The sequence below is a fragment of the Fusarium keratoplasticum genome, chromosome 2 (assembly GCF_025433545.1).
Source record: "Fusarium keratoplasticum isolate Fu6.1 chromosome 2, whole genome shotgun sequence".
Lineage (NCBI taxonomy): Eukaryota > Fungi > Ascomycota > Sordariomycetes > Hypocreales > Nectriaceae > Fusarium > Fusarium keratoplasticum.
In genome coordinates this window covers 4,281,169-4,298,790 of record NC_070530.1, presented here as the reverse complement: position 1 = coordinate 4,298,790, position 17,622 = coordinate 4,281,169, and the positions used below count along the sequence as shown (strand labels likewise).

General features: G+C 54.4%; 5 protein-coding genes across 5 annotated transcripts; 1 reads left to right on the top strand and 4 right to left on the bottom strand.

The window, feature by feature from the left end:
* Window positions 1–674: 674 nt before the first annotated feature.
* NCS57_00324200 (F-box domain-containing protein) lies at window positions 675–3,922 on the bottom strand (the record flags this gene model as incomplete). Its single annotated transcript, XM_053053251.1, has 3 exons — window positions 675–782; window positions 834–3,485; window positions 3,578–3,922. 3 exons carry the CDS (start codon window positions 3,920–3,922, stop codon window positions 675–677), a joined length of 3,105 nt encoding a protein of 1,034 aa, XP_052918497.1.
* Window positions 3,923–6,829: 2,907 nt separating this feature from the next.
* NCS57_00324100 (uncharacterized protein) lies at window positions 6,830–9,045 on the bottom strand (the record flags this gene model as incomplete). Its single annotated transcript, XM_053053250.1, has 2 exons — window positions 6,830–7,929; window positions 7,977–9,045. The coding sequence occupies 2 exons, from the start codon at window positions 9,043–9,045 to the stop codon at window positions 6,830–6,832; spliced, it is 2,169 nt and encodes a 722-aa protein (XP_052918496.1).
* Window positions 9,046–10,570: 1,525 nt separating this feature from the next.
* Window positions 10,571–11,576, bottom strand: NCS57_00324000 (uncharacterized protein; the record flags this gene model as incomplete). The annotated part of the gene is made up of 2 exons (XM_053053249.1): window positions 10,571–11,421; window positions 11,477–11,576. 2 exons carry the CDS (start codon window positions 11,574–11,576, stop codon window positions 10,571–10,573), a joined length of 951 nt encoding a protein of 316 aa, XP_052918495.1.
* Window positions 11,577–11,860: 284 nt separating this feature from the next.
* NCS57_00323900 (uncharacterized protein) lies at window positions 11,861–12,868 on the bottom strand (the record flags this gene model as incomplete). Its single annotated transcript, XM_053053248.1, has 1 exon — window positions 11,861–12,868. One exon carries the CDS (start codon window positions 12,866–12,868, stop codon window positions 11,861–11,863), a length of 1,008 nt encoding a protein of 335 aa, XP_052918494.1.
* Window positions 12,869–14,151: 1,283 nt separating this feature from the next.
* NCS57_00323800 (uncharacterized protein) lies at window positions 14,152–17,355 on the top strand (the record flags this gene model as incomplete). Its single annotated transcript, XM_053053247.1, has 1 exon — window positions 14,152–17,355. The coding sequence occupies one exon, from the start codon at window positions 14,152–14,154 to the stop codon at window positions 17,353–17,355; it is 3,204 nt and encodes a 1,067-aa protein (XP_052918493.1).
* Window positions 17,356–17,622: the final 267 nt, after the last annotated feature.

Below are 17,622 nucleotides of genomic sequence, written 5' to 3'. Positions count from 1 at the left end.
GTTGCCAGCGAAAGCGCTGCAAACCCAAATTTCCGGATCACACCGGGTCTCCGACTGCGAACGTTGACTGAGGCTATATATATCACGATTCCATGAAAGCAGCGGCCAAGGGTAGGATTTACTGTTGGGTAGACACACTGGAGGGGAAACTAGGACAATTATAATGGTGGATGAACATGTTCGACGATAGTGAAACATCACAACACCAAGACTCACATCACGACTCAACATTTAGATAACAATTTTATTGACTCCCAAGATAACCTGCTTCTCCCACTGAAGCTCCTAAAACATGGCTTTTGTCTTTTATCGACCCATCAACACGAATAACGTGATGACATCCATTCATCCCCCCCTCTGTGACAAGCCATCAACGTCGACAAGGCATTGACAACCTCGGAAATAATAACAAAAGGTATATAAATCCCTCCACGTCCATGAATCCCAAAAACCATAACAAAAAACGCCGACCCGCCCTTCCATGCATGCAGTCACTTCGTAACCATGTGTGTATGCGTAAAGTAAAACTATGCGACACCATCAACGCCAGAGGCTGTTTGTTTCGTCAGTCGTCCATGGCATGCGGCGGCCCAACTGTCGTGGATCCATCCATCCATGCAATCCTTCCCGTCTGCCTTCAATACCACTCACGGTTGGTAACCTGGCAGCACTCCCTAAGTTTCATCCTCGATCATAGCTCGGACCTCGGGCTCGTTGAGCAGGATACGCTTGCCAAGTTCCTCCGGGGGCTTGCCATCTCGAACAGCTCCAAAGTCGAGAATCTGCATCATGTTAGTTACTCTCCTTAAACACTATGGTGGACTTCAACATACCTCGACATATGTCAGCTGGTCTCGCTGGACGGCAGCCACACATCGTCTCTCGTCAAACTTGACCTGCCAGACGCCGCTGAGATCGCTCAGCAGGTCCTGGACACACTCGCCAGTTCGGACGTCCCACATCTTGACCGTCTTCTCGCTGCCGCTAATAACTTTGCGGCCATCGTGCTGGAAACAGGTGATAGCCCCAGTATGCGCCATAAGAGTATTACGGCACCTGCCATTCTCGGGATCCCAGATACGAAGGGTTGAGTCCGCTGCCGCCGACACCAGTCGCTCATCTCGGAGATCAAGTAGACCGACGAGCAAGCTATGCCCCTCAAGTGTGTACAGGCAAGCACCTGTAGCAAGATCCCAGATTTTGACCAGAGAGTCCATCGAGCCCGAGATGCATCGGTTGCGTTCATGGTCGAGGACAACCGAGTACACCTTCTGCGAATGTCCGTGGAGAACGTGAAGAGCCTCACCAGTGCTGATGCGCCAGACGCGGACGGTGCTATCGTAAGATCCACTGACGAGAGTGTCGCCATGAGCAGAGATGGCTCGGACCGAGTGAGTGTGGCCAGCGAGGACACGAATGAAGTAGGGGCAGTCCGACTCGTGAGCCGGGGGGCCTGTTTGGATGTATCGACGAGACCCGACCTCTGGAAGACGCCAGACTCGGAGTTGGCTGTCTCGAGAACCGGTGATGATCAGAGGCTTCTCGGGTTGCATAATGGGGCTGCCGCTGGAATCTCTGCCCGTCTCGGTAGGCATCAGGATCTGCAGGCAACGCACAGTGCTAGTGTGCCCATAGAAGACCTGCTGACAGAGCCCCCGTTCGATATCCCACACGCGAACAGATCGATCGGTACTACCAGAAACGAGCATGTTGCCTTCGTACTGCAAGGCCCAGACGCCACCCTCGTGGCCCTCCAGCTTCTTGCGGAGCTTACCAGTCTTGGTGTCGTAGATGTGGATGAGGGTGTCGTCGCTACCCGTGATGATCTTGTCCTCGTCGAACTGGAGGCAAGTGATGACGTGACGGGGGTGAGCAGCGAACGCGACGTGCCCGGGCTTTACCTCGCCGCTGGTCCAACTCTTACGGATCATGTGGTGACGGCGGTACAAAGACTTGAAGAGGTGCAGCTCGCGGAGACTGGGGAGTCCGAGCTGGGGGTCAGGCACGGCGGCGGCTGCGGCATTAGCAGCAGACAGAGGGCCCTCCGACTTGTGCTGTTTGGCCTCAGGCTGGGCCTTGTCGTCACGGGTTACTGCCTCCTGAGCGCTGGCGCGTCGCTTGGATCTCTCGGCAGCCGAATAAGTGTTGAGAGCTCTCTTCCGCTTGGAAGCCCGCGACTTGGAAGCTGTTTCCTGTCGGAGATTTCGAGTGAGCTCGTGCTCAGTCGAAGTCAGTCGGTTTCGCATGCTCAGGTCCTTCTCGTAGCCGGAAGCGCCAACAGGATCCTGCCAGCCCCAGCCCTGAAGGATGGCCTTCTGAAGCTCACCGGGAGGCAGAGTGTAGCCATCACGGTCAAACAGCTCCTTCCAGCCAGTCTCGTTTCGGTCGACAATGTTACGCCAGTGCTTGGAAACCTGGGCGGCTCGGCAGAGATCGCGGTGGTCGAGGTGGGACAAGACGGTGTAGCCAAGCTCGAGAGGCAGCTGTCGAAGAAAGTCGCACTTCAGAGCAGGGTTGACAGCGTTGGCAACAACTCGGAGGGTAGGTCGAGGGCAGCGGCGAAGGAACTGGTACATCATGAATGTCTTCATCTCGGTCTTCATCGAATCGAAAGCCTCAAGCAGAGTTTGCGTGTCGACCACAAGAGGTTGGCCAGACGAATCAGTCCGGGCAAGGGCATAGTTGTCATGAGATTGGCCAGCGCGGACCAGGGCTGTCGAAGCACCGTCCTCGGTCAACTGTGATTCATCAACCCAGGTGGACGGGTCCGTGTGGGAGGTCTGGAAGCTGGACTGGGGGTCTTCCTCGTCTTGGTCGGCGGTGTGTAGCTGAGCGGCTGCAAGTGTCGGAGACAATCTAGGACTAGGAAGACTGGCATCCTGAGCGGTAACAACGTCGATGCTCGGCCGGGGGTTGAATGGTCTTAGCGGCTGGTGGAGAGATCCATCGACGTCAGCGAAAGGCTCAGCGTCGGCATCAGTAATCGGTGGGGTGGCCACATTGCTGCTGAAGACTGTGTGGGAGTCGCTCTCTACAGGGCTGGTGGCCTCGTAGTGAGGGCTTTGTGCGGACGATGATGCCTCAGGTGAGTGATGTCGTTCGAGATGAAGCGATCGTCTTCGAGCTGACCGATCAGCTGCTCCAACGACTTCTGATGTATCGGGAGTGGCCAGGAAGCCTGAGGAGCCCCGGGGTAATCTTTCTGTCGGATCACGGCGGCTGGAGCTGTGGGCGATGGAGCGTCGGAGCTTATCCGACACGGCGTTGAGTTGGGTGGATCGGGCAGGTCGTCGAGAAGGGTTCGAAGTCGGGGCAGAAGAATCGGGAGATTCGATGGGACTTGTCCGAGATGCACGAGCACGGCGAGGGTAGCCTTCTGATGGGGACTGGGATCGATGCTTGGGTATCCGGGTGAGGGGAAGGTTCTCTTGAGGGGACTCAGCCTTGAGGCTTGGAGTATATCGTTCGTTTGTATACCGCGTCATCTGCAACGTGTTAGTGGCGCACTTTGTGGTGAGGTTATTCCATTTTTCAGGCAAGCCACTGTCCAAATAAAGTAGGACATCGCAAAACGTACCTGCTGGCCCATAGACCGCTCCTCTTCGTCGTCATCTTCGATCTCATTCGTTCCAGGCATGTTGTACGAGAACTGGATCAGCTCAGGAGGTGTAGGCTTCATGGCGAGCGGATATTCCTTGGTATCGAGATTCTCGAGAGGGACGGGATCGCGAACAAATACGTGGGGGAACTTTCGGGTGAGGCGAGTCGTGGTTGTAACGGTCTTTGTCTCGACGCACTCGCTCACTTCGAGTTGGAAGCGACGAGAGCGGTTCTGGGAGCCTTCCGAGATGTTCACCGAGACTGTTTGCGTAGGTTTAGGATGCCGAGGCTCGAGGGCCTGGCTTGATGGTGAGGGTGTCATGGTTCGTGTTTGTGCAGATGTTTGTCGTGACTGGCACGATCGGGTTGTCGAGTATGCGGCTCGGCAACGTGCCTAGATAGACAGAAAGGGTAAGTGAATGAACTATCGTCAAAATCGACAAGCGTGGACGATGAAGAAGACCCAGGCAGATCCAAAACGTTTTCCGTGCAGCGTGGAGGTGCGTACTTGTATGTGTCAGGTTGCCAGTGGTAGGATGGCAATGAATGGCCGACCAACGGAGCGTCTCACACGGGCCGACGATCGAATATGTACCGTGAAATGCGACCGATATCGAACACGTCGACTATGACCGAAGTATGGGATCGAGCTGACCCCAAAATGTGCGAGGGACGAAGACGCTTCTTCAGAAACCGGGGGGCAAGCCAGATATCGACCACGATGTCGACGCTGGGAGGCTCCGGAGATGTAAGCAGGCCTCGGGGCCCGGGGGGCGAAGAAGGGGACCACACGATCAAGATGTGGAACCGGGGATATCGAAGCCGATGGAGAAGATCGTAGGGAGGAAGGTCGAGGGAAGGGTTGGAGACGGGCTCGTCACACGCGTGCGTTGGGTTGCGTGCGCGAAAGGCTGGGGGAGGAGAGAAGGGCAAGGGCGAGCAGAACAAGGGAGCGGTTCGGCGAGGCAGGAGAAGAAGGGGAAGTAAAGAAAAAAGGAGAGAAGAAAATAACAAGAGAAACCACGAAGGACCAACCCAATTTCTGTCTGTCCTGTCCTGTCCGGGTGGGTTCGTGAGTTGCTGACAGAACGAGGCTTTGGTGAGAGGGAAGATCTAGTGGTGCAGGCTGATGTGACGGAGGAGTTGGTCTCTCTCTGGGTCTCTGGTCGATGTGGGTTTGCTTAGTGGAACTGGCACTGGGAGGCGTGGGGCTAGGCCGCGGTAGGTCTAGCGCAGGGAGGGTACAACAAGCACCGCATTCCCATCCCCTCCCCTCTGAGAGGCGGTTCTTTCACAGGGTCTAGCCTGACGCTACGGGGACGCCATTGGCTGGGAGTGCAGCTGCATTCAGGGAAGGGGGCCGAGAGTCCACTGTACTGGCACTGGCAGTGGCCATGCCGCTCCGCACGTCTTCCAAGGGGTTTTCCTGGGTTGAAGAGGTACCGGTACATTTCAAGGAAGTGCCCGCCAACTTTTCTGCTGCCGACTCGCACACTGCAGGGCCTTTTACTCAATGACAGTGGCCTGTCGTTTTTTTTCCTACCAATACGCGGTCCAGTCTCTGATGCAGGAGAAGGAAGACGCGACAGGGTTCGGCCAACAAAACGCACCAAGCCTGGGCATTTGCTTCGTAAGAAGCCCGACCTGGGGCTCGGCTAAGGCTACGATACGGCTACGGCCGAGACTCGATTCCTTGGAAGTGACTTGGCCTGGGGGGATTGATTTTGGGTTAGTCAGCTTCAAACCCTCGATTCCAGACGGGGATGTTTTGTGGCTGCAAGTGGCTGAGTCTTTGTCGATCAGAAACCTGTTCTTAGAACTTTGAATTCTTCCGTAGAACAAATTGAATGGATCTTTGTTCTTCCAAAGAGGGGAAATTATCGTTTTTTTTCCTTCTTCACGAAAGAGGATTCACATGCATTCATTTCTCCCCTTTGAGATGGAAATCTCCGTTTAGAGAGTGCCCTGTGCCCTCTTCGGCAGCGCCGCTTTTCATTGATTGTGGCTTGTCCCAATTTAGACGAAAACGAGTCTCAAGATCTCTCTTCCATTTCCTTTTATAAAATAAGTGAATTCAGAACTTCATTACACTGCCCCTTCACGTGACCCCCTCCGAGTTTCACCAGTCCCCCGTATCCGGGTCGGCGGCGGGGCGCAGTGCCGTTCTGAATCCGGGGAGGGGGAGGTTTATATTAAGACACAGGAGGCTTGTCTGTGGGGATTGGAGATGGGAACAGGGAGCCTCAATCGATGCGCTCAGCTCAGCTCGACTGTAATTACAAAAATCGATTTGCTGTCATTTATCGATGAGGGAGAGAATGTCAACAGATCGACATTGCACGAACCTGAAACCGCCTCCTGGCCTGTCAACCCTCGCTTTTGTCCCATGATGGAGACCCGGCCTGGTAGGGCTCTTTCCAGGGCTCTGGTCCGACGCTCCCTGGTTCCCTGGTTCGTCTCGTTCCTCGGCCAATAACCCATTCTGTCTCACCGAGCACCGATTATCTCAAGGGAATCTTGTCCCCCTTAGAAAAGCATCCCGTGCCCTCTCCCGCTGGCCATTTTCCGTCACCAGAATACCTCGGGAATAGCCCGGTCCGGATCGGCGCCCGTCTTCGGCCGCAACCGATTTGGCCGCTTCTCCGCCACATGGCCTGTCGTCTGCTTGGAATTTCTTTTTTCGCCTCCTCACGTGCCCTCATCATGGGTTAGTCAGCATCATCCTCATGCCCAGAACAGGCATGCCGTCGGCGGAACCGAGTTGCCGCACCGGACCGGACCATCCATTTCTTTTAGCGAGTGCCGTTGCGCGTGGCCCGATGAAGTGAAGCTCTTTGATGTGAAGATGGTCAGGCAATTTGATCCTTTGGAATGTGACCTAGGCTTGCTTATACCGTGATGATCGAGCGGAATAATTACAGGCACGCCATCAAAGAGTGACCTGCCATCAAGGCGTGTCCACGCAGTGTACCCCACATCTTTCATCCCGACTTGACGTTATGACGATGTCCTCAGAGACATGATGGACGACTATTCACGCGCAAGAATGACCATTTATACCATTGAATTATACCGTTGATACTATGCCAATAAAACATCGCTTTTGCCAAACACATTCTGAACCCAATGACATCTACACCCATCCCATCATGCCAAATGCTATATATGGTATCCAATATCCCAAACAAATGCGCTCCCAAACCCAACCCACCCAAGATGCAAACACGCCTCATGAGATATAAACCGGCATTCGACTACCCAACAGTTCCCCCTTGCTCACCTGCACGTCTAGCTTGTTAAAGTCGTGCAGCATCAACCAGCAGATCATCCGGAACATGAGCGTGCACCACACGTCGTCATGTGACACCTCCTGGATGCTCAACGGGAGGAGGCTCTGCTTCTCATGGTCCTCTGTCAACGCCACAGAGTCACCTGCAGCGCTGCGGGGCCTCTCTGCCAGGGACGACCGTCCGTTCGGGATGGATGTGGTCAGCGGCGGCGGTACCTCGTTGACCGTTTGTGGCGGCGCAACCGCCCGCGTCGGGGAGGGCCCTCGCTCAGTGCCGCGGATGCTGCTCGCCAGGGTTTGTCCGGTACCTTGTCTCCGGAAGCCGTATCCTGGAGGAGCCCCCGCGGGAGGAGCGACGAGGCTCGCCCTTCGGTGGTCCGTTGATCGTGTTGCCCGGCTGATGACGCTGGGACGGATGACGTAAAAGTAGACTTCCATGAAAATGTGCTGTCGCTCATCCGGGCTGGCTTCGTGCATGTCCTCAAACCCGTTGGGTGTGACTCTGGGTTGTCCGTCCCGTCGCGAGCCTTGTACCAGGGGGCTCCAATCGGCATGTAGAGAAGAGTTGTCTGAGCGGTCGTCGCCGTTGAGAAGACGGAGCACCTCTTGGATGTGAGACCGCAGAACGTCTTGAACAATTTCCCGACGTGCCGTCTGCACCTCCGTCTCGTGGCCTGCCTTTCCTAATTGAAGCTCGGGCGGCGGTGTCATGGCGTCGGTCTCCTTGGCTGTCAGTACACGGTCGCAGTCGTCGATAGCTTCGTGAAGGGCCTTGAGCAAGCACATCTTCTTCCTGAGGTCCTGGTCCTTGTGGAGTTCCAGAATATTCTCGGTGTGTTTCCTGATTCTCTCGATAAGATTCATATTCCGGTGTACTACAGGCAATCCTTCAGGGACCAGGTCCCGATACGCCTCCATCACCTTGATGAGTGACACTGAGCGCTTGTCCCAGCGATCCGGTGTCGGGTTCGGGATATGAGTGTACATGGTGTCCTTGATGTGAAACGTGCGGCTCAACATGCCCAGAATCTCAAACGACACTGAACTCGGTTAGAAGGGGTCATCTGTGATGGGCACCATGACTTACCAGGGAACAAATGCGAAGTATGCTTTTCAGGGTCCTTAAACGCCCTAACGGCATTGTTGTTGCATCCAATGCGAACCAGAGTCTGGGAAATCTCCGCCTGAGTCGCCAGCTGAAGGAAAGCCAAGTTCTCGGGGTCGTCCTCGGGAAATCGTAGACGTCGCTTATCCAGCGTCACACTGTAGATGGTCGACACATAGCCAAAGCAGAGCTCCTTAACCTCGTCGACTGGAATTACTCGGTTGGCTTCGAAGCGACTCCTGCCGTAGATGCTAAAGTTGAACATCAAGCCAAGGTCGGCAACCTTTTCTCCCAGGACCATGAAGCCATTGCCCTCGGCGCGGTAGCGGTCTCGCTTCCGGTCGAACTCTTTCCAGTAGATGCCCAAAGCAGCCACCATCTCGACCAGATGGCACATGGTAGTAGTAGCATATGGGCGAGCAATGGTAGAAGGCATTGTATCCCAGCTCTTGCGTTTACGCTGAAGAGCCACTGTCAATGTATGGGCATCTTGCAAGGTGGGAGGGTTCTCGGCGAGGTTGTTCACCATCTGGTCAGTCGGAGGTCCAGTCTTCTTCTTCATCTCGTCGTATTGGCTCTTCTGCCACTTTTCCGACTCGTGTTCCATGCGCTGCACGGCGCTGAGGAGCAATGTCCAGGAAGCACGCTCGTTATCGGCAGTGTGAACGCGTTCTCTGGGTGTCTTTTGGGCATACTCGTTCCGCTCGTTGATATCCAGCTCCGACCAAGTGTTTTCGAGACTCTCTTGGGTTCCATCGAGGAAGTAAATCTCGGCACCGAGAATAGGACCATGCTTGTTGTCTGGAGGGGAGACAAAGATGACGGGGGCCTCGAATTCGACCTCAAAGCGGAGCTCGTCCCAGGAGAAGCGACGGGATTTGCTCAAGGCCCATTTCCCCATGACCTTTTCATTGCATTGAGAGTATCCGGCAGCAGAGGCGTAGTATTGTTGCATGACCTGCATGAAGGTCGCTACCAGAGCGACCAGGGAGACGATGAGAGCCACGATGGCCACGATGACCTCGGGGTCGTCGTTGCTTTTGGACGCCATGGTGTAGGTATTCGCAGGTTCCGATTCGCAAGTCTGGTTCGATATCGAGGCTTCTGGCAATGGACGGCACGTTTAGGGGTCGAAAGGGTGCTGCTGACGATCTGGGGACGTATACTGCAGCTCCAGCAGTCGGCAATGGGAGGTCCGATCTCGAGGCGCAAATCGAGGAGGGAAAGGGTCAAATCGCGACGATAGGGAAAAGGGATGAAGCAGTCGTCGCGATGGCACAGCATTCGAAGAGCAGTACCAAGAGCGAGACCTGCTAGATATCAATCAAGGCCAAGCCATCATGCAGCAGCAGCAGAAAAAAGTAGAGTCAGGAGGGCTCCAGAGATCAACGGAAAAGAGAGAAGAGCGCAGAGCCTCGTTTGAACATCCAATTCTCCAGGTCCCCCAGCTTCCCAGGACACGGCCCGCAGAACGGAGCAGGGGGTGCCAGAGGAGCGCCACAAGGCTCAAGATGTCACAGGGCGTTATTGGATCGACAGGCTAATTGGGCTCCAGCTGTGTGCTGCCCTGGTTCGCAAACGGGCCGCACGGGGTCGAAGGTGCAGGGAGGCGGAGCAGCATATTGGGGTCCAAAGCTGCAGGAGGAGTCGGAAGTCGAGGATGAATGAGGCAGAAGAGGCATCACGGCTGTGGCAAGGCGAGATGAAAGGTGCAGTTGAATTGGCCAAGGGATGAAACCTTTGACCTGAACACGTTCGTGACCCGACGGGATGACGTCGCAGCGGGAGCATCCATACCTATCCAATGCACCAAAGTTTAGCGGTTTGGCCCTGGAACGGATCCATTCCATCAGTGGACGCGGGGCTCGGGCGCTAAGTCATGGAAGCAGCACCAAGCCACAGCACCCAAGTGGTCCACCAACGATAGACGACTTTTGGTGAACTCGATCATGGATGATGCTTCTTAGCAGACGGGTTAAAGATCAGGTCATGCAGGGTTTGTTTATTGGTGAAGTATGACTCGCGAGATTGATCGTCTCTGACGAACTCTCTGCCCTGCTCAGCATCCATGATGCCTAGCCCATGGTTACAACACCTTTGCAACATGACTTGTCGCCAAGAGTAAGCCCTTTCAGCCTCTCAGCAAGTACCACACTCAAGCCAAAAAGATGGAAATTCTCTGACACTTTCATCTCCCAAAGACAAGGAACCCTCTTCCTCGCTTCTGTAGGCCCCGGTCTGGCCCCCAACGCAACGGCGGCAAGCGTGCATCCATGGAGGCCAACTTCAACAAACATGGCAGGTCTTTATCAGTGGCCCGTCTTCTTCGTCTTCTGCCGCGTATTGGCATTGTGGCTCAGCAACGTTCCATTGCCTAGCTTTGATGGAGTAACTGAAGCGAATGTCTCAGCTCCTCTCCGAGATCTCTCTTATCGTGTCAAATGTAAGCTTAACCTTTGCTCTAATGACGTCCAACCCCCAAGATTCAGGCAGATTTCACACTCGGTGAGCTAATTCACCCACACACACATATGCAGCTGATGCCTGGAGATGGCCTCAACACGCAACGCCCGTGTCTACAACTTGCCGCTCCGCCCAAAGTTCCGCTCTCCATCAACAGCCAAGGCGACATGATTGCTCAGCGCCACGACATCCCCCACTCTGTCAAAGATGACCACCTCGGCGTCGTATCTCCCATTCCGCACCACCTTGGCAGCCACGCGGATCCTCAGCCACTCCTCGCCCTCCTCTGGAAGCGCCTTCTTCACCTCGAGGCTCATGGTGACTGTCGGGTACCAGAACTTCTTGTCAAACGCGAATCCTCCCTCTGGGATTGGTGCGTCTGGGTCCGTCGGTCGGAACGTCTCGACGAGGAGTGGCGGTCCTGCGTCGGCGACGTAGCCTAGAGATGAGGTTGTGAAGCGCTCACCGCTGGCCATGCGCATCCACAGGTCGTACGTAGCCGGGAGTGGACTCTCTTTCTTGGGCGTGTAGAGCTCCACATTGTCAAAGATGCGTAAAAAGTCCATGATGACGAGCTGTAACTTTTTCCAGTTTGGATCTCCATCAGTTGAGAGCCTCTCCAACTCCACAGGCGGAGGGGGGTCCTTGATTTCAAAGCCCGTCGGTAAGGTAACGCCCTTTTCGAGTTCAAGCCTCGTATTGGTGATGTACGCCACAACCATCTTCTTGGACTTGTCAGAAATCCACGGGCTGGAAGAAGTGAGGCCCTCTTGATAGAGTGTAACATGAACCACAGACGTGGCACGACCTGTCTTGACCTCCTCAACGACAAGGACAGCTGGCCCAGCGTGCGTCGCGTTGAGGAACTGCCAATGCCCCGCAAAGGGATCTGGCTGGTTCCTCGGCGTCAAATACGCGCTTGCGACACGAAGAAAGATGGACGCGACGTAGCCGCCATTGGGAACTGTCAAATCGTAAGCTACTGTGAATATGCCTGTCAAGATAGTCATGGCGTTTACCTGTCCCGACGCAGAATGGCTTGGTGAGATTGGCTGCAAAGGTGGTTACATCGAGCTGCGTCACCCGCGAGTCTATCTCGAGCGATGGTTGTTTTGTCATTTTTAAGATATCACTTTGTAATGGACTATGCGATATGCAACTCAATTAAGCGGTGTCTGGCTGTATTTATCGTCTCATCCGGCCCCGATGAACTTCAGCTGCTCGACTTCGTTCTGCGATAACCGAGCCGAGGCATTGCACCATTGGAGCGGGTTGCAAGGATGCCGAGATCTGGAACCGACACTCTATTACCATCCTAGCTATACAATCTTGACTGTCCTTACCTATCCGCGTCCATCTATGCTCCACTATGAATGATCGTAGCTGAAGCAGCATGCCTTCATCTAAAGAATGGCCGCCGCAGTCCCCTTGATTGCCTCCCTCTCCGCCTCACTAAGCTCAAACTTGCCATGCCCAATAACAGCCTGAAGGAAATCAACCCGGGCCGCCTCAGAATCGAGCACCTTTTCAAAGACCTTCTCACCATTGCGCCTCAACTTGGCCGTGTTGCCCTCCAGTATCAGCTGGCCATCCAGCGGAACATTCCTGCATTGGTCCGTGTTCAACACCTTTAGTGTGCCGTTTTCGTCGACGACTACATCCTCAGAAGTCACGAATCGTGTTGCAATTAATCTCTGGACAAAGATGCTTGTCAGAGTCGTCGACGGCTTGAGGTTCATGATCTGGATGTCCTCGGGGAGGAATTCGACGTCGGTGAAGCAGTACATGGGCGTCCAGTTAGCCGTAGGCTCCAGTCTCTGCTCGTAAATCCAGAATTTTGCTTTTTGATTCAGCGCCTGAGGCAGAGGAGAATGTCTAAGTCTCATCTTGGCCTGACCCAGGTGGTCAACCTCATCCTCGGTACCATCCATGCCGAGAGGGAAGATGGGACCGTTTGAGCCAAAGCCGACGTCCGCCACGAACTTGTTCCCGTGGACGGTGACGATGTTGACACAGTGATCGAATCCCCCGAATCTTCCGAGATTAGGATTATACACCCTCGAGCCAGCCATGTATGCGTCAAAGCCGAGGTTCAGCAAGATGGTGTTGAACAGAGTGTTTTGCTCCATGCAGTATCCGCCACGTCCCCGAACCACCATCTTGTCAAAGAGGAACTTTGGCTCGACATTGATGACGCGATGCCATGAGTAGTGCAGGGAGATGTTCTCAAAGGGAACGCTTCTCAGGTGGAATCGTTGGAGGAGGAAGAGAGTCTTCAACTGCTCAGTCGGAGTCAGCGACTTGAGTACATCTCTGTCCAGGGTAGCGCGAGACTCCTGAGGCAAACGGATGCGATCAAAGTATTGGTCCAGTTGAGCCTTGCTCAGCTCATAGTATTTGGAGTCTGCCATGTTGTGTAGATGCTTCTTTGTGTCTCTTGATGTCAAAGGAAGAGCCTATTCATGACGACACCTCTTGGATTAAATAGTCTCGGGCTCCATCTGCTGGCTTCTGACTTGTCCAAATTAGGGCATGGCCAGAACAAGTGGAACAAATTGCTTAGAGAGCTTCATTATTAATGTCCATATTATATATATTTACAATCAATCACCTCTATTTGAAGCCAAGAATTGATTCCATCACTTCCAGTGTCTCCCGTCTTGGCGTTGTCTCGTAAGCCGGGGAGATTTGCCCGACTTCCACCTTGATTCGCTGGTTGAAGTTGAGTTTGAAGCTACTTGTGTACCTGGACACAGCACTTGCACACCACGCACGCGTTTTGGATTGCGCATGAACGAAAGGATATGACTTTACTATCCTAGATTGAGAAAAAGGACAATGCGGGATATCACTAGGGAAGACAATATTTTATGAGTCTTCTGCGTATGATTTTGTGAGTTTTGCAACATTTCTGTAGGCATCCTTTGGGGATCAAGCGTTGATACCTTTGTCTTACCTGGGTGCCCTTCCCACTATCCATCCAGCTTTTGGATGCTGACCGCTTGACAAACAACGGCGATGATTCACTTTCCCGATATCGGCCTTTCCCAGGCCTACCATCTGGAATGAATTGCTATGAAGCATCCATCTTATGAACTGAGGGTGGAATGATTGCTGAGCTTACCCTGTGCATCCGGACGTCATCCATCGGTGGGTTCATAGGATGGAGAGTGTTTGGCATCAGTCTCGCCAACAAAGAGGTTTAAAATGTATCTTTGTATTGATGAATAACTGATCCACACTGTAAAAGCCCTCTATCTTTCCAAAGTCCCTTTGAGCTGATGCTGTCGAGATATCGCCTTGCGATCTGCCCCACGAAACCATCTCCTACGCCAATCTGGGGTCGCCTCCACTGTAATAAATTAGCATTCAGCCTTACGGCCCCTAGAATGTTTCTCGTTTAGCGGGGTCAATGCCTAGGCTTCCTTGGTGGGCATTGGATGGATCTTTGGAGCTTGGTGAAAGGCGCAGCACAGGGGTTCATTTAAACCTTCCATCACTCTAAGGCCTCCGACTCACCGGCCAACTTGATGGAAGCTCGAACCGGCCTGAGTCACCGGCAACAAACACCTTCCGACTACAGGATGTGGAAATGAGCAGGCGCGATCGAGGTGAATGTCAAGATGGCTAGGTATAAAGACCTCCAGCCACTCCGTTGAGGAGTCTCTTGCTCTCCAGATCATCATCATCAACCATGGCCAAGACTCGTGGTCCTCACGACCTTTTGGTCGTCCTTGACGCTACAGCATCTATGAGTGAATTCATCGACGCTCTCAACAAGTCCCTTCCCGAGATCATCAGTTTATCCGCCCTCACCGGCTGCTTCGAGCGCATTGGCGTCGTTGCTTATCGCGATTACTGTGGCGGCGAACTTACCGAATGGTCCGGCTGGTGCTCTCCCTCCGGCGCTGTCTCCGGTCCCGACATCGTTTCCCAGGATGAGGTCCTTTCCATGGCTCGAGGCATCGTAGCTGACTCCGGTGGTGACTGGCCCGAAGCGACCAAGACTGGCCTTGCGCTGGCGTACCAGAAGATGCGAGAGGATGCCACGACAGTTATGCTCCTTTACACCGACGCCCCTCCTCATTTCGCGTCGACAAAGGGATCAAACTACAAGAAGGAGAAGACGGTGCTGCAGAAGATGGACAGCTATGGTGGAACGGGCTTCCTCTTTGCCGATTGGATATCAGCCGCTTCGACCCTTAGAACCGGGCCCAAGAAGGCCGTCGTCTTCTCCATCCTGAGCGAATGCAACCCCAGTTCCTGGAGCGCCTATCTGTATCTGTCTGCTGTCACCGGAGGTGCCTTCTTCTCGGCGACTATCACGGCTGAAAACATCTCGCGGTTGACCCTGGGATTTCTTCTGACGTGGATGGGTGCGGGCAAGGCAGTTGAGGGAGACACCAGTGTCGTCGGCAGCATCAAGCATTACTTGGCCGCTGATGACATTCACAAGGCCAAGTCCGAGACGAGCTCGTTACTCAACAAGTACTACACCACCGGATATACCCGAGACGGCTCGAAGCCAGTCACCACCAACATCAAGGACACTACACTCGCCCTCAAGGATATGCCCACGCTCCTCAAGGCCCGAGGTCCCAGTGTACGCAACTTTGCTAAGCGCTACGTCGAGGACGAAGGTTACAAGAAGCTGGCTGTGGAGCAGCTCCGTCGCATCATCGCATCCAACGTGTCGGCTGTTTCTGTCAACCCCATCTTCGGAACTCTCTGGCGAACCGTCTGCAATGATCGCACCAGCGAGTACCGTGATGAGCTAATCACCATGTTTGGGCTCGAGGTCAGCCGTATCGCGGACGCTAATGAAAAGGCACGCATGAAGGCTTGGTTGGAGGAGTCTTACAACTATGCCGCCGAGATCCAGGAGCAGATTGCGGCTGTTTCTGAGGAGGACCGCTTCCCTCTGGTGTACCTGGATCCAACTGAGGACTTCACTTCAGCGCCTGGTGGTGAGGGCGAGGACAACCGTCCCCTGAACGAGTTCACTCGAGCGGAACTTCTCGAGATTGGACGGTCCTGCGACTACCGCATTCTCCGACGACTGGGCAAGGTCTTGACTCGTCTCAACTATGTCGACAAGAAGGAGAACCTCCCTGCCCATATCAAGGCCGCCGATCCCGCCGAGGTCCCTCAGATTCCCATGGCACTCGCGGATCCCAAGTACAACCGCAAATTCTGGAAGATCTTGCTCCATGCCGTCCTTCCTGGCACCATGATCACCTCGCGCCCAGCCGCTGTGCTTGCAGCACTTGCTCTGCGGATGGGAATCGCTCCTCTACGCGAGGTGGCGGACGAGGAGCTCATGTCTTTCTCCGACAAGTGGAACACGATCGATATTCCTGAGACATGGAATACCGGATGCCTTGGTCTCTTGCTCGACGCGGACCGAGACTACGAGAAGCGAGTGTCTGAGGGCACCACGCAGCGCCCCAACGCAGAGGCAGTTATCCTGAAGGAGACGGACCGGAAGCTGTTCAAGACTTTGGTGGACTACAAGATGCTTGAGATGAACCTCAAGACGACCCTACAGGCCAAGATTGGCTGGCGTCCCGAGATGACCAAGGTGGCTCTGGGCCCCGTCGTCATCTGCAAGACCTGCAAGTTCCCTCGCTCAGTCACCATGATGAGCAAGCGAGGAGTCTGTGGATTCTGCTCTCTCAGGGCAACCAAGTGTCAGTGCCAGGCCTGCACCCGTAGCGAGGACTTTCAGGACCGGGTTAATGCGAACGTGTCCAAAGACCACGATGAAAAGTCTATGGGCACCTGGGTAGAGTGCTGTCGATCCGAGTGTCGAGCTCAGTACGTCGTCTACAACCCCAAGGCACTTCGGGTTCGTCCCAAGTGCTTCTACTGCCGACATAATGATGGAAAGGGGACAGCGGGTACGGCTCCGCTGGTTGAGTGTCACAAGTGTCTCAACCGAGTGATTTGGCCCGAGGAGTATCGCCCCAAGAACCTGGACCTGACCAAGTTTGAGTGTTCCGCCTGCGCTTCCAACGTCGTCACCATCATCAGCCAGGATACCACCGCTCAGGCCCTTGCTAAGGAGAACGGTACCAAGTGGATCTTGCGAAACGATGACAAGGCCATCGCTGAGACCTTCAACGGGCGGTCTCTGTTCTACACTGCGTCGCACTGCGATCTCGCTCACCTCCCCGAGAAGGTCGAGGTCATCCCCGGGCAGGACACAAGCTCCCTCACCATTGCTGGCAAGCTTGTGCGGAACCAGGACGAGGTCAAGTCTTCATTGCAGCGCTGGGTTCTATCACGCCGCACCGAGGCAGGCGTCTGCAGTCTTTGCTTCTCTGACTTCCGAAAGGACTTCCTCAAGCGAGCATGTGGTCGAAGTGGCTGCGACCAGCTCATTTGCAACGGCTGCTCCAAGGACTGGTACGGCATCAACGCCCGGGGACGTACCATCAACGTTGCTGCTCTCTCTTGTCCCTTCTGTCGACGCCGCCCTGCTCCCAAGACAGTTGCAGCATTTGATCTCACGCACCTGGGAGACCTGCGCAAGGCAGTCGATGACGCTGGCTCTTGGGTCTACGCCTGGTGCGCCGGATGTGGCTTCGCAAAGCAGTACGTCGAGAGAGCATGTGCCGCTGGTGCCCCCCCCGAACTTATCGACTGGCGATGCGACGACTGTGCCAAGGGGGAGAAGAAGCTGGCCTCGAGAGAGTGTCCTGGCTGCGGAGTTGTGACGCAGAAGGTTGGAGGCTGCGACCACATCACCTGCCCTTGTGGAGCTCACTGGTGTTATGCTTGCGGAGCGCAGAAGGACTATAACACGATTTATTCGCATATTGCAAAGGCGCATGGGGGGTTGTTTGTTGAGGGTGATGACGATGAGGAGGACTGGGTGAATGATGAGTATGCTTGAGGCGAATGGCGTTTCTAGTTTTTAGCATTCACAGCAATGAATTTTGGGTTCCGTATCACGTCGCGGCCTCTATGGTATGGGCGACAGTCTAATATTCCTTAAGGTTCGTACTTAACAACTGTTCATGTTTCCTCCTCCGACTCCAAGAACGTCACTCTGTGATTCAACTTGAGAGGGATAGCATCATAGGGCTCCTCCCAAGACTCGACTTTGATAGCCCTAGGATCATGCTCCCAAACTTGAGAGTGATCTTTTGTGATTCGGATG